Consider the following 22,780-nt stretch of genomic DNA (forward strand, 5'->3'; position numbering starts at 1 on the left):
ACATCATACACACGCGACCATCAATCCATCATCATTGTACACATGACGAAACACCACAAACAATGAAACAAACACCACACGTCAAAGAAAGCATCGAGTATTCATTCATGCACCCTGCGTCTTGACGTGTTATCTTCAAAATGAAACTCATTTACCGGCACTCTGCATATTTTTATTCAGAAGTGGAGATGGAAGTCGACAAAAAGGTAATCCGACGGTGACAGAACGCAACAGCAGTAATATAATGGCGTTTACTAGTGTTGCCAGCCTAGTAATCTGCTGCCACGTTGTGGGAACCAGAAGAGACAAAACCTGGAATTTCTACAAGCAGCCAAGCCAAGCCGCAATCGATGCGCAAAGTGTCCATCAGACGTACTGCTACCTCCGAGAATCCGAGATCACGCGCGCATGGTCAAAAGAGCTTGGCAGCTTTAGCCAGGCAACTGGCTCCTCCCCTCGGATGCCACCATCAGCAAGACCGTTCTTCGCAAAGATCCTGCCGGCGTGCGCTCGCTCTGGCGAGCAAGTGTATCCAGTCAAGTCCACGTTTGCAGCAACGCATCAGATTTCAGCGAAAGGGAGTTGAAACCACCGGGCTTGCAGCGGAATCAACAGCTCGCCTAGAACAGCTGCTCGAGTTGGAGACACGGCAACGAGGTCAATACTGTTGGCTGCCACTTTGGGCCATCAGTTATGTACACACTATTCAAAGTTGTTGATGCTGATTGGATGGCCACATGGACGCCTTCGTCGTCGTCGACGCGTGGCTTCTGGTAGAGACAGGCTACGCCCTACATGGGGTAGCCAAGTGAGGTCTAGAACATTAGACGTACAGAGTGCAAGACAGAAATTATGTTAGGACAGATGATTTTTTGCTGAAACAAACGTTAGAACAGATAATAAGCAAGACAGAGCTTAATCTGCCCTGGGCAGAGAGAACTGTTACTGGTAGGGTTAAGTGGCAACTGAACTCTTCACCAACTACATGCCTACCTGGTGATCAAAGCTGCATCTATGAAATCTTTTTCCGAGGCATGATAATTACTACATGATACCCAGGAAAGAGCCTATGTTCTAACCTTCAAACTATATTCAACATTGAAAAGTCACGGGGAAGTGATTTCTTTCCCTCGTCAAGAAGTAAGCAGAAATAAGTTGGAACTGAAATACCATAGGCACTTACACTCACAAGTCCACATGTGACAAGAGATGCTACTTTTGAAAGCCAACGTGCATTCCCCCTTAGCCACCTTCCTGGCTTATTTGCTGCGGAAATAGTTGGCGTTTACACTCACAAGTCACAGATGACAAGAATCAAGAGATGCTGGTGTAGAAAAGTCACCGTGTCTTCCCCTGTAGCCACCTTCCTTAGTTGTTGCAGATCACAGGATTCCCAATTGCTGCACTGAAAGAGGACTAGCATGCGCAAAGGGGATGATAACAATATTTGACTTCACCCGCATTCAGTGACAAGTCTGTTTGTTGCACGAGGATCCCATCCTCGTTCAGACTCCAGCACCACAATTTCAGATCACTTCGTTGCAAGAAAAGTAGTAACAATATGTTGTCATCCTCGGCCCCACCCCGTATGCCTATAAAAGCAAGTCATTATTAAACAACACAAGAGGTAGGACCGAGTAAGATATCATCGTACCTTGAGAGGATGGCTGAGCCTCTGAAGACAAACGGCAATGGAGCTGCTGAAGGGGGTGCAGACTCTGGATTTGCATCAGAGAAGATGCAGTCACCACCAAGGAGGCTGCAGAGGTTTGATTCGCTGCACACAGAAGCTGGGATGATTCCAGGCGGCCAAAGCCATGCAGCCAAGGTCTGTTCTTCGGTTCTTCCCCTACTGTTCTTCGATCAGACAGTAGTCTTCATTTTCATACAAACACAGGAACTGCATCGACATATTTCATTTCCTGTTACGTTATGTACTTTCTCATACACCTTAACAATGAATTCTCACAGTAAGATAAAAGTACGCCCTTAACATTCCAGACAGCAAAGTTTGTGAAGGAAGACTGATAAAAGTAACTAATGCGTGATGACAGCATCCGATTTAGTGGAGTAACTAGGCGTATCAGCTGCTCTATCATCTTAGGCTTGCATAACTGGACATTTAAGCATAATAGCTGATATATCCTTAAGGTGAATGATATTGTAATCTGACTGCGAGTTCGTTCTTTTAACTGTAAAACAGGTCGGCTGGGCCACAACACTAAGCTTGGCACTTCAGAGCCTAGGTGTGGTTTACGGGGACATGGGAACTTCTCCCCTGTATGTGTTCTCCAGCACTTTTACTAGCGGGATCAAGGACACAGATGACCTCCTTGGTGTAATGTCCCTGATTATCTACACAGTGGCTCTCCTTCCATTGATGAAATATTGTTTCATTGTCCTGAGAGCTAACGACAACGGTGATGGTAAGTAAATACTTTCGATTCATCTTCTCCGCGGAACTTCTTATATGATAACAGACAAAAAAATTAAGAAGAGAAAATTATGCTTTTGTTAACAGCAGTGTTTCTGATAGAAGAATGTATACAAAATTAATGGTCACGAAGGCCCATAGGAGCAAACATGTATAAATGAAATAATCATCGTCCTGCTGCATTTGATTAGGCAGTATCTTACAGAGAGAGCCTAACCATGGTTGAAAGTGCTAGGGTTGTGAGTATTAAGCACTTGGTTGCAGATGAAAATCCAAAAATGTGTCAAGTACTTAGAGACCATAGAAGAGACAAAAATATTTTGTTAATGTGTGAGTGACATGTCTTATGAATTCACATCCTTGCAGGTGGAACGTTTGCACTTTATTCCTTGATATCTCGCTATGCTAGGATTAGCTTGATACCTAATCAGCAGGCTGAAGATGCAACGGTCTCTCACTACAAGTTAGAGTCCCCCACGAATCGTGTCAAGCGAGCGCATTGGATTAAGGAGAAGATGGAAAGCAGCCCAAACTTTAAGGTCATACTTTTCCTAGTGACAATTCTAGCGACATCAATGGTTATTGGTGATGGTGTGCTAACTCCATGTATTTCAGGTGAGCTTCCTCTTTTTTTTTTAGCTCATCTTCTCTTAGTATAAGATAACAAGCATATACAGCATAGTTAGCACACACGTTTTATGAACTACTTAAAGACACTTGAAACAAAACGTGTACCATTAAAGACATACTCCCTCCGTTCTGATTTAGTCTACATCCTAGAAAAAATGAGACAAACTAGTATTGCATTTATTAGTACTACTTAGATATGTGAACAACCAATACAAGCTACATTGAAAATAACAACGTCCAATGAAGAGAGCAAAACCACTTCGTTTTTAGTGTTGTTGTTGACTAAAAGGTAGAATGTAGAGTATTTGAGAACAAATTTTGGAGCTAGAATGTAGACTATTTCAGAACGGAGGGAGTACTCATTCTAAATAGCTATCATTTCTGACAAATGTCTCGGACGAATTTACCATTTAGAATAGCAGTAAAGGAGCTTTATTGTGCTGCTAGACAATGGAATATCCAATTTGCCACTATAATAGATTTATAAGGATGATTTCTTTCAGCTAGTTAAAATAAGATATTTATTTTGGTATTTTACCTATTTTGCAGTGCTTAGTGCAGTTGGGGGAATCAAAGAATCAGCGAAGTCCTTAACTCAAGGTATAACAATCATTAAGGCACATCTCAGTGTTAAGCAAAGGGTTACATCAAACTTCGCTAGCTAAAGTGATATTTTTATTTGACTCATCAACAGGACAGATAGCTGGCATCGCAATTGTCATTCTGATCGTCCTCTTTGCTGTTCAGCGATTTGGCACAGACAAAGTTGGTTACACATTTGGCCCAGTAATCTTGACATGGTTCATCTTAATTGCTGGTATTGGAATTTATAATTTGATCAAACATGACATCGGAATTCTAAAAGCATTCAACCCAAAATATATCGTGGAATATTTCCAAAGAAATGGGAAGGATGGCTGGATTTCGCTTGGAGGTGTTGTTTTGTGTATTACAGGTATATTGATCTCATGGGTTCATGATAGAACTTTGCAATAGATCTAATTTCTATTTGATCACCTTGAGATGTTGATGGACCATTGTTGGAACAGAATAGATGTCCCTTGTCTATTTTTTTTTAAATGGATATTGTGTCTCTTGTGAAACAGGAACTGAAGCAATGTTTGCAGACCTTGGTCACTTCAATGTGAGAGCAATTCAGGTAATTAAGCAAATCATCCGAATACTTTGGTTTTTCATGTATTTTTATTTTGAATGAGTGTGTACAAAGGCGGTAACTTGCAGAGAAACAAACTCTGTGCAGTTATGCTTATAGAAAACAATTATGTCGAGTTAGATAAAACAGTATCACGAAAAAGTAAAAACTACATTCTCGATTAATGATTTGTTCATTAATTTTATTCATGTTTTTCACTTAACTTCATTTAGACAACCAATATAAGATTCTATGGCCCTACAGATTGGCTTTTCGGTAGTTCTGCTCCCATCAGTACTGCTGGCTTACATGGGGCAAGCTGCATATCTTCGCATCTACCCTGAAAATGTTGCAGATACATTCTACAAATCAATCCCTGGTAAGATCGTAAAACAATAAGCTAAGAAATGGCATGGGTTAGACAGTGAAAGATTAGCAATTAACAAGAAACTCCTTATTTTTCTGTCAGGTCCATTATATTGGCCAACATTTGTGGTGGCTGTGGCTTCTGCTATAATTGCAAGCCAAGCTATGATATCTGGTGCATTTGCAATCATTGCTCAGTCCCAAATTCTTGGTTGCTTTCCACGGGTTCGTGTCACCCACACTTCAAAAAAGTTTCATGGGCAAGTCTACATCCCAGAGATCAACTACGCGTTAATGGTTTTATGCGTAGGTGTGACAGCTATTTTCCAAACTACGGAGAAGATCGGCAATGCATATGGTAAGAAAAGACTCAACTCTAAAAATAATTAGGCAGCCCTTATACCACCAAGATATAAATAAAGGAATAAATGATTCATTACCTGGAGATCATTTTTGCTATAAGACTGAGATATGCCATGCTTCTATTACTCTTTTAACAGCTCTTCATGCAATTTCTCTTGGTTTTCCATGACCCCTGTATCAGTTTGATATCCATACATTGCCATATTATGCAGGTATTGCTGTCGTCTTTGTGATGTTCATAACAACACTTCTAGTCACACTGGTAATGGCCATGATATGGAAGACAAGTCTTCTGTGGATTGCACTCTTTCCAATAATATTTGGTGGCGCAGAGCTCATGTACTTATCCTCAGCGTTCTACAAATTTAAAGAAGGTGGCTACTTGCCACTAGGTTTTGCAGCAATTCTGATGCTTATAATGGGCACATGGCACTATGTTCATGTTCACCGGTACAAATACGAGCTCAAGAACAAAGTGTCAAACAACTATGTGGCAGAGTTGGCAACAAGGCGTAGTCTCGCTAGGCTGCCAGGAATAGGTGTTCTGTACTCTGAGCTTGTGCAAGGAATCCCACCCATACTTCCTCATTTGGTAGAAAAAGTACCTTCTATCCATTCAGTTCTGGTGATTATCTCAATAAAGTACTTACCAATCAGCCATATAGAAACAAGCGAGCGGTTCCTCTTCAGATATGTGGAGCCAAGAGAATACAGGGTATTTCGATGTGTGGTGCGCTATGGCTACAACAATAAAGTAGAAGATCCAAGAGAGTTCGAGAGCTTGCTCATTGGGAATTTGAAGCATTTCATCCATGAAGAATCATTGTTCAGCCAAAGTAGTTCTTCCCTTGGAGGAGAAGATAATTCAATCGAAGAGTCAGGAAATGCAATGGAGCCTTCTGTTGAAGTTCAAGATGCAAGATTACCGAAAAGTTTTATAGATGGAATCCATGCTGGTCCACCAAACAGGTGCATGGATGAGATAGAGTTAATTCAGAGAGGGATGGATGATGGTGTTGTCCATCTGCTAGGAGAAACTAATGTGGTGGCGGAGCAAAATGCCGGTTTAGTGAAGAAAATAATAGTTGACTACGCCTACAATTTCATTAGGAAGAACTTCAGGCAACCAGAGAAGATCACATGTGTCCCCCATAACAGACTGCTGAGGGTGGGAATGACATATGAGATCTAGAGAGATGCTCAGAAGAATGATCAAGTTGACAACATAATCAGTGTTTTCAGTATCAAGTGCAGAAAGCATACGCAGAGGAAGGCGGTGACCACATAACGAGCCTCCCTGACTACTGAATATCAGAGGAGGGACAGACTTTACGAGTACAAGTGAGCACATCCAATGGTTATTTACCACATAATATTTTCATTAGGAAATTCTACCACATAAGTGTGTATAGCAATAAGTATGCATAGCAGTTAGACTCCTTTGGCCAACTTCTTGCCATCTTTTAGTAAACTAAAAAAAGTTAGTATATACAGTTATCTTTGAGGTACAGTATACACAGTTGTACACAAATATTGTAACCTACTGGCAAAATGCCAACAAAGAATAAATTATGACTTTGGGCACTCATCTCAAAGTGTGTAAACAAAATGTTACAGCTTGTATGGGGACTGATTTTTTATATAGCAAGCATTACTATTTAAACCTACATGTTTTTTTTAAGTAGCATTTGATTCACATGAAAATCAAAGGAATTGTAACATGATGTTTGAGTGGATGGAAATTTTCCTCCAAAACATAGCGCAATGCAATCGTATAGGAAAAATTCATGTGCATTCCTAAGGATTCAATCCTATGAATCAAACGGTGCACATAGGAAAAATTCCTAAGGATGAAAATCCTACAAAATTCCTATATGATTACTTTGAATCAATCAAGCCCAACACTTTGAACTTTTCTTTTCCTGAGACGAGCCAAAAGATTTACCAAACATGACAAAAAAAGGGAAGAGGTAATTATGTATATGAGATATTCTATCAGTATCCTACTACCACCCGGGTGATTGCAACAATTAGTTGGTTGCAGGTGCGAATTCAACAAATGTGCAGAGGCTTGGTTTGAAGCAAGGAATTGGACGACGAATTTATAACAGACTTGATTTGAAATCAGGAATCAGAGCCAGGGAGAGACCAATGTAAGAAAGCAGTGGCAGGCAAGGCATTCCATCAAACAGTTCAGAGGCATACTACAAAACGAAAAGCCAATCCTCTCAGTATAACGAGATCATACTCGTACCTATGCATTCCGCGTCGGCCGATCCACATGTTCAGCTTCCGCTTGCCACCAATCTGCAGCTCCAATCCTGCTAAGCAGCACGACTCCCAGCGATGCCTGTATCACCGTTCGTAGTTCAAGCGGAGAACGGGAAGCAAATTAAGGACGGCGTATGGGCAGCCGGCAGCCGATCGCCTCCGGCTTGCATATCAGGTCCGGATTGGGCTTGCCTTAGTTTCGGCTTACCCAACCGCCGGCCCAAGACCGGCCGTGCGGCAACGGCGATGACTGCTTCTACATAGGGAGCTCCTCGCCACCGACCTGGTCGGTGGGTGGAAGGCACCTGGTCGGCCCAGTTCGCAGTGTACTTCGTTTTCTGTTTCTTTTCTTTTCTTTTTTCCTTTTCTATTTCTTTTTTTCTCTTTTGTTTCTTTTTATTTTTGAGATTCGAAAATATTAAGATTTTTAAAAAAATTGTTGAGATTTCGAAAAGTATTCATATTAAAAAAATTATTCATATTTTCCAAAAAAAGATTTAAAAAAATCTTCAAATCTAAAAAATGTTCACAGTTCAAAAATGTTCACAGTTAAAAAATATTTAAATTAAAAAGAATCAATCTTAAAAAATGTTCAAATTTCAAAAATGTTCAAACTTAAAAAATGTTCAAATTTAAAAAATGTTAAAACATAAAAAATTGTTCAGATTTTGAAAAAAAAATTGAAAAATGTTCAGAACATAAAACTGTTCAAAATTTACAAATGTTCATATTTTAAAAATATCTGGAAAAATAGTTTTATAAATAATGTTAGATTTTGAAAAAGAAAAATATTAGTAACGAAAAGAAACAGAAAAAAGAAAAAAAATTCGTACCTGAGCTAATGGGCCGCGGCCTAGCCTATCCGACCTGGTCGCTGGGTGTGCGGCACCCGGAACGAGCTGACCAGGTCGGCGTATAGAAACTCCCCCATCCTCGCCACCGACCTGGTCGGTGGGTGAAAGGCACCGCACACCCACCCCCCCCCCCCCCCCCCACGATCCAGTAATTTAGTGGGTCGCGCCCCATTTCATTAGGTGAGTTTTTTTTATTCTTCCTTCTTTTCTGTTTATATTTTCGTTTTTAAAATCTAACACTTTTAAAAACTTTTTTCGAGAAAAAGTTTTAAAATTTTTGAACAGTTTTCTGAAACCAAAAAGTTTTTAAATTTGAACATTTTTTGGATTTGAATATTTTTCAAAATTCGAAATTTGAACAATTTTTTAACTCGAATAATTTTAAAAATTGAACGTTTTTTGAATATGAACAAATTTCGAATCTGAACGATTTTTCGATTTGAACGATTTTCATACTTGAACAATTTTCAAATTTTCAAATTTGAACGATTTTCGAATTTGAACGGTTTTCAAATTTGAATATTTTTGAATTTAAACATTTTCTCAATTTAAACAATTTTTAAAAATCAAAATTTTCGAATATAGAAAAAATATAAACAAAACCGAAAACAGAAAAAAGAAAGGAAAACAGACAAAAGAAACCAGAAAAGATAAAAAGAAAAAAGAAAAAAACGAGGCTAAACAGCCCAAATGGGCTTGGTCGGTGTATATGTTTTGCCTTCTACATAGGCCTGTTTGATCGGTTGGCTTGCTTCCTGGCCCAGCTAACAAAGAGAGCTGTAAACTGCAAAGTCCATTTCGAATTGAAATTTATCTTCCACTTACTTACTCTGTTCTTTTGTTAAAAAATAAATAAAATACTTACTCTGTTCTTATACTCCCTCCATTCGGATTAAATTGACGCGGGCTGTGCACAGAAAGTAGCTTATTATACATGAACAAAGGTAGTGCATGTAAAGTAGAATACACATGTAATTCGATATTCAAGTTAACCAACACTTTATATAAATGTCACTATTTCTGTGTCACATGCCCGCAATACATTTTGGGAGCGAAGGAGTATGTATAACCTATAGCAGCAGAAACTGTATGCGTTTCTATAATCCATGTAATCTCTCAACTATCCACCCAACTATATTCCATTATCACAAATTTAAACTCCTCGTTGAAAACTAAGAGTTGGACACTAACTCTAATAATATATACTCCCTTTGTTCCATAATATAGAATGCAACTACAACCAATACTAATTGTGTATAAATTAGACAAATGACGACAATTGTATTTTTGCAGTAGCTTAAGAAATTGAAAATTGGGATGAGACATTTTGGTTGACATTATTGCAATATATTTTATTACCTATCATGTACTTCCTCTGTTCCATAATTTTTGTCGTAGTTTTAGTTCAGAGGAAGTATTTTAGTGCTTCCATAATGTCAGAATTTTAAGACTGCATATATATTTCTAATCACAAGTGGTATATGTATTTTAAGATTCTTATGATTATGATATTTGAATGGCATAGGTAGAGGTAAGGACTCACTGTTTTCAATAATCGACAAATTATACTTGTTATAACTACAAAATTTAAAGGTCGGTCAGCGTGATATACAATGTTTAAACATGCATTGCTCATGCACAAATTCTACTCCTCCCTTCTTGAAAAGAAGCCGTATAAAGACACTTCCTAAAGCACTCCCAAGCTAGTCATGCATAGTGGCCACCTCGTGATAAATTTTGTATTACTCTACTAATGTGAACGGTGTCTGTGATATAGGTATGCCTACGGGGCATGTCGAATGAATACCTCTGGTCCACAGTAGATTAGGAAACCCATGAACTCGAAGCTTTGAAGGCCCAGAAGATTCAAGATCCTCGGATTAGTAAGATAGAGTTACTATAGGAAAGTTATATCAATATAGGGAAAGGCCCAACGTGTTGGGGATGCATCTCGCAGCCCCATCTTCTTCTCCCTCTCAAACTCTCGATCTCACTTCTGTATCTCTCAAGAACACACATACATACACTAGCCAAGGAAGAAGAATAAGCTTTGCCCACAAACACTTCCTTGGCACCACCGTGGCTACATCCTTCTGCTTTTCTCATTGCCAAGTAAACTTACTTACATCTATTAAATAGACACACCATGATATGGGGTAGCCCAATCTTCTCAGTAAGCAACGGTGGTGATGATGATCACGGGGTGATTGCAGCGGAGGTAACTTGATTGAGTGGATGATAACTTTTATGACACAACGGGATCTCTCGGTTGGTCCCTGTCGCCAATGCAACAGCTCTCAACCCTGGAAGATATTCGAACTCCACACACTTGCGCACGTAGCCGCCGACCACGAAGCGGTAAGTTGCAACCTTCTAATTCCCAATGGAACAACAAATTACACAAGACTTTCAGATCTACACAATATCAAGCAATATGGTGTAGAGAATTCAATAGTTTTGAAAAGCAAATAACTAAGAACTAGGGTTTATATTAAACGTGGTCTAAAGCAACTTTGGGGGCGTCCTGGGCACTTATATAGGCGTCCGGAACGACCTCAGGTCGAAAAAGTACGGAAATAACCGACCCAGAATAGATCTGGTCGAGACAGACTCGGACTCGGTCGGTCTGGGGGCCGTCAACCGGGCCTGGGACCGGCCGGTCTGGTTTGGACCGGGCCAGGGACCGGGTGATGACCGGGCGCGTGGATTTCGGCTCAGTACCCCGCCCCGTCTGCGTCAGCAGGCCGCCCGGTTGGCGCCGGGGTGTATCCGGCGTGCCGCCCGGTCGGACCGGGCCAGAGACCGGGCGTGTCGGCCGGTCTGACCGGGTGCTGGGCCGGCCTGGACTTCGTCTTCCCTTCTCGCGCATGCCTCCCGCTCCTCCCTCGCGCGTCCATGGGGTATCTTCATCTCCAGCTCCATGTCCAGCTTCACGTCCTTCTTCATGTCCAGCTGCTCCTCTCCTCCTCGTGCGTTGCTTGTCTCCTCTTCATACTTGATGATACATAAGTAACATGACTTAGGCAGTATAAAGTTCTCATCAATCAAAGTATCGTTTAGGAATAAGTTCACCTGTTGTTTAAGTAGCTTCGCACGAGCTCTTGTAATAGGTCCAATCCGAACTTCATTGGACTTGAGCTTTACATCAGCTTCATCTTCATTTGGTAATGACGGAGGTAGTAGTGTGGTAGGGATGTCCTCATCATCTCCCCCCCCTTCAAAAGGCGTTGACCCCGATGCTCCAAGGTTTTCTCCGTCATATGGTGTCAAATCAGCAACATTGAAAGAATTACTGACACCAAACTCATCAAGTGGAAGATCTATCGAGTATGCATTATCATTGATCTTGGCAAGCACTTTGTAAGGACTAGCACCACGAGGAAGCAACTTGGACTTCCGTAGCTTCGGGAACTTATCCTTGCGAAAATGTACCCAGACCATATCACCAGGCTTGAACAATATTTCCTTGTGCTTCTTATTAATCCTTGCAACATTGCTCTTGCATTTCTTCTCTATCAACTCTTTAGTCTTTATGTGTATCTTCCGTACAAAATCTGCCCTCTTTGATGCCTCCATATTGACTCTCTCATGTATGGGCAAAGGCAACAAATCAAGTGGAGTAATGGGTTTGAAACCATACACCACCTCAAAAGGACATAGCTCCGTGGTAGAATGTACCGCCTTGTTGTAAGCAAACTCCACATGCGGCAAACACTCTTCCCACTCCTTCAGGTTCTTCTTAATCATGGATCTCAACAGTTGTGACAATGTTCTATTGACCACTTCAGTTTGACCATCAGTTTGGGGATGACAAGTAGTACTGAACAATAGCTTCGTCCCCAGCTTTCTCCACAGCGTCTTCCAGAAGTAGCCCATAAACTTCACGTCACGATCAGAAACAAGTCTTCGGGATTCCATGTAGACGTACAACCTCCCTGAAAAATAGGTTAGCAATATGCGACGCATCATCGCTCTTGTGGCAAGCAATAAAGTGTGACATTTTAGAAAATCTATCCACTACCACAAATATAGAATCATGGCCTCTCTTAGTTCGCGGCAAACCCAACACAAAATCCATACTTATATCCTCCCATGGTGTAGTAGGTGCCGGTAAATGAGTATACAAATCGTGAGGCTTCAGCTTGGAGTTGGACTTGTTGCAAGTAATGCACCTTTTGACATACCTGTCCACATCCCGCCTCATCTTTGGCCAATAAAAGTGGTCAGCTAGCATGAGTAGCGTCTTCTCACGCCCAAAGTGGCCCATCAATCCTCCAGCATGTGATTCCTGCACTAAGAGCAAACGCACAGACGATTCTGGAACACATAGTTTGTTAGCTCTAAACAAGAACCCATCATGTATGTGATATTTTTCCCATGCTTTACCAAGAGCACATAAGCGATATGGTTCAGCAAAATCATGATCAGTAGCATACAAATCACATAGTACTTCTAATCCAGGAATTTTAACATCAAGTTTAGTTAATAGCATATTCTTCCTAGATAGAGCATCAACAACAATATTATCTTTTCCCTTCTTATGCTTAATAATGTATGGAAAAGACTCAATGAACTCAACCCACTTAGCAAGACACTTATGCAAAGTAGATTGAGCTTTCAGGTATTTTAAAGCTTCATGATCAGAATGTATGATAAATTCTTTTGGCCACAAGTAATGTTGCCAAACCTCAAGAACTCTAATTAAAGCATACAATTATTTATCATATATAGGATAGTTCAACTTAGCACCAGACAGTTTCTCAGAAAAATATGCAATTGGACGACCCTCTTGCATCAACACACCACCAATTCCAATACCACTAGCATCACATTCGATCTCAAATTGTTTATTGAAATAAGGAAGTGCAAGCAACGGTGCAGAAGTTAACAATCTCTTAAGTTCATCAAAAGCATGATCTTGGGCTGTGCCCCACTCAAATATTACACCATTTTTAGTCAAGTCATTCAAAGGTGCAGCAATAGTACTAAAGTTGGGCACAAAACTTCTATAAAACCCAGCTAGACCATGAAAACTTCTAACTTGACTCACATTCATGGGAGTAGGCCAATTTTGAATAGCTTCAATTTTAGACACATCTACTTCTACTCCATGCTGAGAGACAACATAACCCAGAAATATGACCTTATCTTTGCAAAATGTGCACTTCTCAAGATTACCATAGAGTTTATTATCACGCAACACTTGCAAAACATGTCGAATATGTATAGTATGATCAGATTCATTGCGGCTGTAGATTAATATGTCATCAAAGTACACAACCACAAACTTGCCAATAATTCACGCAAAACATGGTTCATCAGTCTCATGAAAGTGCTAGGTGCATTAGTTAACCCAAAAGGCATTACTAACCACTCATATAAACCAAATTTTGTTTTAAAGGCTGTTTTCCACTCATCCTCTTCTTTCATCCTAATTTGATGATAACAACTACGCAAATCAATTTTAGAGAAAACAGCAGCACCACTCAATTCATCTAGCATATCCTCTAAACGGGGAATAGGATGACGATATCGAATAGTAATATTGTTAATCGCTCTACAATCTACGCACATACGCCATGTACCATCTTTCTTAGGAACTAGAATAACAGGAATAGCGCAAGAACTAAGGCTTATGCGGATATAACCTTTGTCGAGTAGCGCTTGTACTTGCTTCTGTATCTCCTTCGTTTCTTCGGGGTTCGTTCTATATGGTGCCCGATTGGGTAGCGAAGCTCCGGGAATCAAGTCGATTTGATGCTTAATACCTCGCAATGGTGGAAGTCTTGCGGGTACCTCTTCCGGAAACACGTTGCCAAATTCCTACAAAACATTAGAAACACCAAAAGGAAGAGGGGTCATGTCGTTAGAAACCAAAACCGTAACCCTGTACAAGAGCACAAGAGGCATGGCCGAAGGATCCTCACTAAATTCTCTCATGTATTCTTTGGTGGCTAATGAGACTAAGGAATTCACTCTCTCACTTTTCGTTATATCACTCACGGCATTACAATTATCTCGCCTATCTAAAGAAGCATCCTCCAAGTTTACTTCAACTTTCTGACGAGATTCATTGACAATTTGCTTTGGTGACATAGGCTATAAGTTGATTTTCTTTCCCTTGAACTCCAAGTGATATGTATTGGCACGGCCATTGTGTTGCACAGAACGGTCATAGAGCCAAGGCCGACCCAATAGTAGGTGACATACCGTCATAGGAACCACATCAAAATCAATGGAATCCTTATACGGTCCAATAGAAAATTCAACACACACCATGTGGTTTACCTTCATCTCACCATTGTCGCTCAACCACTGAATATAGTATGGATGCGGGTGCGGTAGATACTTCAACTTCAGCTTGGTACACAACTCCTTGGTTGCTAAATTGCGGCAACTCCCGCCATCAATAATGACCTTGCAAGCCTTGTCAGGACCAACTAAAGCCTTTGTTTGGAACAAATTGCAGCGCTGAGTAGATGCACTAGGCAACATATTAAGAGCACGCTGCGACACAACAATAGTGCGAGCATCAGACGGATATGCATCTTCACCATCAGTGACATAGTCATCATCTTCTGGAGCATTTGGATCAACATCATCTCCAGTCTCATACTCATTGTCCTCATTGATAATCATGACTTTGCGGTTAGGACAATCTCTCTTGAAGTGACCTTTGCCACCACATGTATAACAAACCATATCACGATTGCGCGCAGTAGATATGTTAGAGCCACTCGTACTTGCAGCAGATTCGGATTTCTTTGTGTTAGACACATTGGAGACCGGCTTGCTAGACGAGGTAGAGTAAGGTGCGGAGCGCGTCGATGGCGCCGGCGCCGTAGGTGGGGGCGCACGAGGCGTGAAGCGCCCAGCTCCTGAAGCTCGACCTTTAACCTTTGCTTCACCAGCCAACTGTGATTCAGCTTCGCTTGCATGATGTAGCAACTCATTCATAGTCGTGTAACTGTAATGACGAACAATGCCTTTGATATCATATTTCAAACCATTGAGAAAATGAGTCATTGTCATCTCAAGAGACTCACAGACACGACCACGCTGCATGAGCATCTCCATCTCCATGTAATATTCATCAACAGTCTTCACACCTTGTCGCAGTAGGGTCAACTTGTCAAATATAGACCGCAAATAATTAGTGGACACAAAACGCTCGTTCATTGCCGCCTTCATAGCACGCCATGTGATAATGGCCAGGTCACCATCTTCTTCGCGAGCACGAAGCAAACCATCCCACCAACGCAATGCATAGCCATCAAATTCGGAAGAAGCAAGCTTGATCTTCCTATCTTCAGTGTAATTCGGGTGCAAGCGCCATAACTTCTCAATTTTCAGCTCCCAAGTGAGGTATTCTTCAACATCAGCACCTCCTTCAAATTTGGGTATGGAGAACTTAGGCTTACCCAGTCCATCTTCTTCCTCAAACCCACGACCTGGACGTCGGAGTTCCGCAAACCCACGAGGACGATTACCACGTGGTGCACCACGATTAGCATTAGGTGCTTCATCTTCTGCTGCGTCGTCGTCTTCTTGTTGTTGTTGTTGGGTCAAATTCTCAACAGACATTTGCAAAGCTTGAAGACTGCGCTAGATATCTGTCATTTGATCTTTCATTGTAGTGACGGTCGCACTAGTGGCGTCCCGCTTCTGGGAGATTGATGTCTACGGGTGCTTCTATTCTTGTAGACAGTGTTGGGCCTCCAAGAGCAGAGGTTTGTAGAACAGCAGCAAGTTTCCCTTAAGTGGATCACCCAAGGTTTATCGATCTCAGGGAGGAAGAGGTCAAAGATATCCCTCTCATGCAACCCTGCAACCACAAAGCAAGAAGTCTCTTGTGTCCCCAACACACCTAATAGGTGCACTAGTTCGGCGAAGAGATAGTGAAATACAGGTGGTATGAATAAATATGAGCAGTAGCAACGACACCAGAAAAGTGCTTGCTGGCGTGTAGTTGATGGTGGTAATATTGCAGGCAGTAGAAACGCAGTAAAACAGTAAACAAGCAGCGATAGCAGTATTTAGGAACAAGGCCTAGGGATCATACTTTCACTAGTGGACACTCTCAACATTGATCACATAACAGAATAGATAAATGCTAGACTCTACACCCTCTTGTTGGATGATGAACACCATTGCGTAGGATTACACGAACCCTCAATGCCGGAGTTAACAAGCTCCACAATATTCAATGTTCATATTTAAATAACCTTAGAGTGCAAGATAGATCAACATAACCAAATAGATCACATCAATACCATCATAGTAATAGTTAACTTCACAATCCACAAGAGATCACGATCATAAACTACGCCAAGTACTACATGATGCACACACTGTCCACATTACATCATGCAGGAGGAATAGACTACTTTAATAACATCACTAGAGTAGCACATAGATGAATTGTGATACAAAACTCATATGAATCTCAATCATGTAAGGCAGCTCATGAGATCATTGTATTGAAGTACATAGGAGAGAGATTAACCACATAGCTACCGGTACAGCCCCGAGCCTCGATGGAGAACTACTCCCTCCTCATGGGAGACAACAGCGTTGATGAAGATGGCGGTGGAGATGGCAGCGGTGTCGATGGAGAAGCCTTCCGGGGGCACTTCCCCGTCCCGGCGGCGTGCCGGAACAGAGACTCCTGTCCCCCAGATCTTGGCTTCGCGATGGCGGCGGCTCTGGATGGTTTCTCGTACCGTGGCTTTTTCGTCTCGAGGTTTTAGGTCGAGGACCCTTAAATAGTCGAAGAGGCGGCGTCAGAAGGTCAACGAGGCGACGACACCATAGGGCGGCGCAGCCAGGGCCAGGGCCGCGCCGGCCTACCTCCTGGCCCCCCTGTGGGTCCACTCTGGCGACTCTCGGGTGTTCTGGATGCTTCCAGGGATTCTAAGATGCTGGCCGTTGATTTCGTTCGATTCCGAGAATATTTCCTTACTAGGATTTCTGAAACCAAAAACAGCAGAAAACAGGAACTGGCCCTTCGGCATCTCGTCAATAGGTTAGTTCCGGAAAACGCATAAATATGACATAAAGTGTGCATAAAACATGTAGATATCATCAATAATGTGGCATGGAACATAAGAAATTATCGATACGTCGGAGACGTATCAGCATCCCCAAGCTTAGTTTACTGTCGTCCAGAAGCAGGTAAACGATAAACAAAGATAATTTCTGGAGTGACATGCCATCATAACCTTGATCATACTATTGTAAACACATGTAATGAATGCAGCAATCCAAACAATGGTAATGACATGAGTAAACAAATGAATCATAAAGCAAAGACTTTTCATGAATGGTACTTAAAGACAAGCATCAATAAGTCTTGCATAAGAGTTAACTCATAAAGCAATAATTCAAAGTAAAGGTATTGAAGCAACACAAAGGAAGATTAAGTTTCAGCGGTTGCTTTCAACTTATAACATGTATATCTCATGGATAGTTGTCAATGCAAAGCAATATAACAAGTGCAATATGCAAGTATGTAGGAATCAATGCACAGTTCACACAAGTGTTTGCTTCTTGAGATGGAGAGAAATAGGTGAACTGACTCAACATTAAAAGTAAAAGAATGGTCCTTCGCAGAGGGAAGCATTGATTGCTATATTTGTGCTAGAGCTTTGGTTTTGAAAGCAAGAAACAATTTTGTCAACGGTAGTAATAAAGCACATGTATCATGTAAATTATATCTTACAAGTTGCAAGCCTCATGCATAGTATACTAATAGTGCCCGCACCTTGTCCTAATTAGCTTGGATTACCGGGATTGTCATTGCAATGCACATGTTTTAACCAAGTGTCACAAAGGGTACCTCTATGCCGCCTGTACAAAGGTCTAAGGAGAAAGCTCGCATTGGATTTCTCGCTTTTGATTATTCTCAACTTAGACATCCATACCGGGACAACATAGACAACAGATAATGGACTCCTCTTTAATGCATAAGCATGTAGCAACAATTAATTTTCTCATATGAGATTGAGGATATTTGTCCAAAACTGAAACTTCCACCATGGATCATGGCTTTAGTTAGCGGCCCAATGTTCTTCTCTAACAATATGCATGCTCTAACCATTAAATGAGTGGTAAATCTCCCTTACTTCAGACAAGACAGACATGCATAGCAACTCACATGATATTCAACAAAGAGTAGTTGATGGCGTCCCCAGGAACATGGTTATCGCACAACAAGCAACTTAATAAGAGATAAAGTGCATAAGTACATATTCAATACCACAATAGTTTTTAAGCTATTTGTCCCATGAGCTATATATTGCAAAGGTAGAGGATAGAAATTTAAAGGTAGCACTCAAGCAATTTACTTTGGAATGACGGAGAAATATCATGTAGTAGGTAGGTATGGTGGACACAAATGGCATAGTGGTTGGCTCAAGGATTTGGATGCATGAGAAGTATTCCCTCTCGATACAAGGTTTAGGCTAGCAAGGTTATTTGAAACAAACACAAGGATGAACTGGTGCAGCAAAACTCACATAAAAGACATATTGTAAACATTATAAGACTATACATTGTCTTCCTTGTTGTTCAAACACCTCACTAGAAAATATCTAGACTCTAGAGAAACCACTTATGCAAACCAAATTTTAGCAAGCTCTATGTAGTTATTCATTAATAGGTGCAAAGTATATGATGTAAGAGCTTAATCATGAGCACAACAATTGCCAAGTATCACATTATTCAAAACATCATACCAATTACTACATGTAGCATTTCTCGTTTCCAACCATATAATAATTAACGAAGTAGTTTCAACCTTCGCCATGAACATTAAAAGCTAAGAACACATGTGTTCATATGAACCAGCGGAGCGTGTCTCTCTCCCACACAAGAATTTATTCAAACAAAAGCAAAAACAAAAACACACAGACGCTCCAAGTAAAGCACATAAGATGTGACCGAATAAAAATATAGTTTCAAGAGAAGGAACCTGATAATTTGTCGACGAAGAAGGGGATGCCTTGGGCATCCCCAAGCTTAGATGCTTGAGTCTTCTTGAAATATTCAGGGATGAACCACCGGGGCATCCCCAAGCTTAGAGCTTTCACTCTTCTTGATCACACTGTATCATCCTCCTCTCTTGACCCTTGAAAACTTCCTCCACACCAAACTCGAAACAAACTCATTAGAGGGTTAGTGCATAATCAAAATTCACATGTTCAGAGGTGACACAATCATTCTTAACACTTCTGAACATTGCCCAAAGCTACTGGAAGTTAATGGAACAAAGAAATCCATCCCACATAGCAAAAGAAGCAATGCGAAATAAAAGGCAGAATCTGTCAAAACAGAACAGTCCGTAAAGACGAATTTTAAAGGGCCACCAGACTTGCTCAAATGAAAATGCTCAAATTGAACGAAAGTTGCGTACATATCTGAGGATCACTCATGTAAATTGGCATAATTTTCTGAGTTACCTACAGAGAATTTTGCCCAGATTCGTGACAGCAAAGAAATCTGTTTCTGCGCAGTAATCCAAATCTAGTATCAACCTTGCTATCAAAGACTTTACTTGGCACAACAAAACACAAAACTAAGATAAGGAGAGGTTGCTACAGTAGTAAACAACTTCCAAGATACAAATATAAAACAAAGTACTGTAGCAAAATTAACACATGGGTTATCTCCCAAGAAGTTCTTTCTTTATAGCCATTAAGATGGGCTCAGCAATTTTAATGATGCACTCGCAAGAAATAGTATTTAAAGCAAAAGAGGGCATCAAGAGGCAAATTCAAAACACATTTAAGTCTAACATGCTTCCTATGAAAACGAATCTTGTAAATAAACAAGTTCATGAAGAGCAAGGTAACAAGCATAGGAAGATAGAACAAGTGTAGCTTCAAAAATTTCAGCACATAGAGAGGTGTTTTAGTAACATGAAAATTTCTACAACCATATTTTCCTCTCTCATAATAACTTTCAGTAGCATCATGAGCAAACTCAACAATATAACTATCACATAAAGCATTCTTATCATGAGTCTCATGCATAAAATTATTACTTCTCCCAACATAAGCATAATCAATTTTATTAGTTGTAGTGGGAGCAAATTCAACAAAGTAGCTATCATCAAATATAGGAGGCATATTGTAATCATAATCAAATTTACTCTCCATAGTAGGTGGCACCAAAAGGCTACTATCATTATAATCATCATAAATAGGAGGCAAAGGATCATCAGAGTAAATTTTCTCCTCCATGCCCGGGGAACTAAAAAGATCATGCTCATCAAAACCAGCTTCCCCAAGCTTAGAATTTTCCATAGCATTAGCAACAATAGTGTTCAAAGCATTCATATTAATAACATTCCCATTAGCATGCATATAAAGTTCCATGGTTTTTTTTAATTCTCTCTTCAAACACATCATGTCCTAATTCAAGATAAAGTTCATAAAGATCTCTCATATTTTTGTTGTTTTCCATTATGCCTAACTAGTGTAAACAAGAAACAAAAAGATGCAATTGCAGGATCTAAAGGAAATAGCTTCGAGCACAAACACAATGGCGCCAGAAAAGTACTGTTACCTGGAACCGGAGTATGAGTGCCTTTTACCTTTCCTCCCTGCAACGGCGCCGAGAAAAAGTGCTTGGCGCGTAGTTGACGAGGGAGGAAATGGTGTAGCTTTCCTTCGTTCCCCGGCAACGGCGCCAGAAAAGTGCTTGATGTCTACGGGTGCTTCTATTCTTGTAGACAGTGTTGGGCCTCCAAGAGCAGAGGTTTGTAGAACAAAGACAAGTTTCCCTTAAGTGGATCACCCAAGGTTTATCGATCTCAGGGAGGAAGAGGTCAAAGATATCCCTCTCATGCAACCCTGCAACCACAAAGCAAGAAGTCTCTTGTGTCCCCAACACACCTAATAGGTGCACTAGTTCGGCGAAGAGATAGTGAAATAAAGGTGGTATGAATAAATATGAGCAGTAGCAACGGCACCAGAAAAGTGCTTGCTGGCGTGTAGTTGATGGTGGTAATATTGCAGGCAGTAGAAACGCAGTAAAACAGTAAACAAGCAGCGATAGCAGTATTTAGGAACAAGGTCTAGGGATCATACTTTCACTAGTGGACACTCTCAACATTGATCACATAACAGAATAGATAAATGCTAGACTCTACACCCTCTTGTTGGATGATGAACACCATTGCGTAGGATTACACGAACCCTCAATGCCGGAGTTAACAAGCTCCACAATATTCAATGTTCATATTTAAATAACCTTAGAGTGCAAGATAGATCAACATAACCAAATAGATCACATCAATACCATCATAGTAATAGTTAACTTCACAATCCACAAGAGATCACGATCATAAACTACGCCAAGTACTACATGATGCACACACTGTCCATATTACATCATGCAGGAGGAATAGACTACTTTAATAACATCACTAGAGTAGCACATAGATGAATTGTGATACAAAACTCATATGAATCTCAATCATGTAAGGCAGCTCATGAGATCATTGTATTGAAGTACATAGGAGAGAGATTAACCACATAGCTACCGGTACAGCCCCGAGCCTCGATGGAGAACTACTCCCTCCTCATGGGAGACAGCAGCGTTGATGAAGATGGCGGTGGAGATGGCAGCGGTGTCGATGGAGAAGCCTTCCGGGGGCACTTCCCCGTCCCGGCGGCGTGCCGGAACAGAGACTCCTATCCCCCAGATCTTGGCTTTGCGATGGCGGCGGCTCTGGATGGTTTCTCGTACCGTGGCTTCTTCGTCTCGAGGTTTTAGGTCGAGGACCCTTAAATAGGCGAAGAGGCGGCGTCAGAAGGTCAACGAGGCGACGACACCATAGGGCGGCGCGGCCAGGGCCTGGGCCGCGCCGGCCTACCTCATGGGCCCCCTGTGGGTCCACTCTGGCGACTCTCGGGTGTTCTGGATGCTTCCGGGGATTCTAAGATGCTGGGCGTTGATTTCGTCCGATTCCGAGAATATTTCCTTACTAGGATTTCTGAAACCAAAAACAACAGAAAACAGGAACTGGCCCTTCGGCATCTCGTCAATAGGTTAGTTCCGGAAAACGCATAAATATGACATAAAGTGTGCATAAAACATGTAGATATCATCAATAATGTGGCATGGAACATAAGAAATTATCGATACGTCGGAGACGTATTAGAGATCCCTTGGACCGTCCCCTTAAGCTCATCATCTTAAGCGCGGAATTCACGTCGCAGCTCATTACGAAGAGCCTCATACTCCCTCCATGTCATAAGATCAGCAGAATCCTTGTTTTCCTGGTTAACAATTTTGGCAACACTAGCAGACATGGTTAGTAGGTTAGTGCACTAAATCAAAAATATATGGTGGTACTCTCACAACTCACTCAAAACTGATAAGAAAAGGAAATCTTACCGCTCCAAAGTGAATTAGTATTGCTTACCACTTGTAGTGACAACTAGTGCACAGATGTAGCGAAGCGAATATCAAGGGTATAAGAACAATCACTCGATAAAGTAGGGTATATGTGGGGTTGTAGGTAGGCTATCTATTTGCACCAATAACAAGCTCTACCACTGACCGTAGACAACCAATGATACTCACACCAGGCGATAAATGTGGCAATGCAACTATATGTAGGAAAAGGTTGCAATACACTAGAGAGACGCTAGCAAAGCTCAATGAGACATGCACAAAATTGCTCAACTACGGATGCAGTAA

The 22,780-nt window shown here is 41.1% G+C and overlaps 1 protein-coding gene and 1 long non-coding RNA gene across 3 annotated transcripts; one reads left to right on the forward strand and one right to left on the reverse strand.

The window, feature by feature from the left end:
- Positions 1 to 83: 83 nt before the first annotated feature.
- LOC127345505 (uncharacterized) lies at positions 84 to 7,421 on the reverse strand. Of its 2 annotated transcripts, none has more exons than XR_007878724.2 (5): positions 7,201 to 7,421; positions 1,655 to 1,900; positions 1,343 to 1,592; positions 1,184 to 1,266; positions 84 to 791 (listed from the first exon to the last, which is right to left on the reverse strand). It is a non-coding gene; the product is annotated as an uncharacterized lncRNA (long non-coding RNA). The 2 variants fall into 2 exon arrangements; XR_007878725.1 differs by lacking the exon at positions 7,201 to 7,421 and adding an exon at positions 5,024 to 5,160.
- LOC127345504 (potassium transporter 5) lies at positions 1,664 to 6,534 on the forward strand. Its single transcript, XM_051371991.1, has 9 exons — positions 1,664 to 1,828; positions 2,204 to 2,426; positions 2,801 to 3,049; positions 3,614 to 3,664; positions 3,759 to 4,019; positions 4,171 to 4,223; positions 4,482 to 4,596; positions 4,687 to 4,941; positions 5,159 to 6,534. The coding sequence occupies exons 1-9, from the start codon at positions 1,664 to 1,666 to the stop codon at positions 6,136 to 6,138; spliced, it is 2,352 nt and encodes a 783-aa protein (XP_051227951.1). The 3' UTR covers positions 6,139 to 6,534.
- Positions 7,422 to 22,780: the final 15,359 nt, after the last annotated feature.

This window comes from Lolium perenne, chromosome 3 (assembly GCF_019359855.2).
Source record: "Lolium perenne isolate Kyuss_39 chromosome 3, Kyuss_2.0, whole genome shotgun sequence".
NCBI lineage: Eukaryota > Viridiplantae > Streptophyta > Magnoliopsida > Poales > Poaceae > Lolium > Lolium perenne.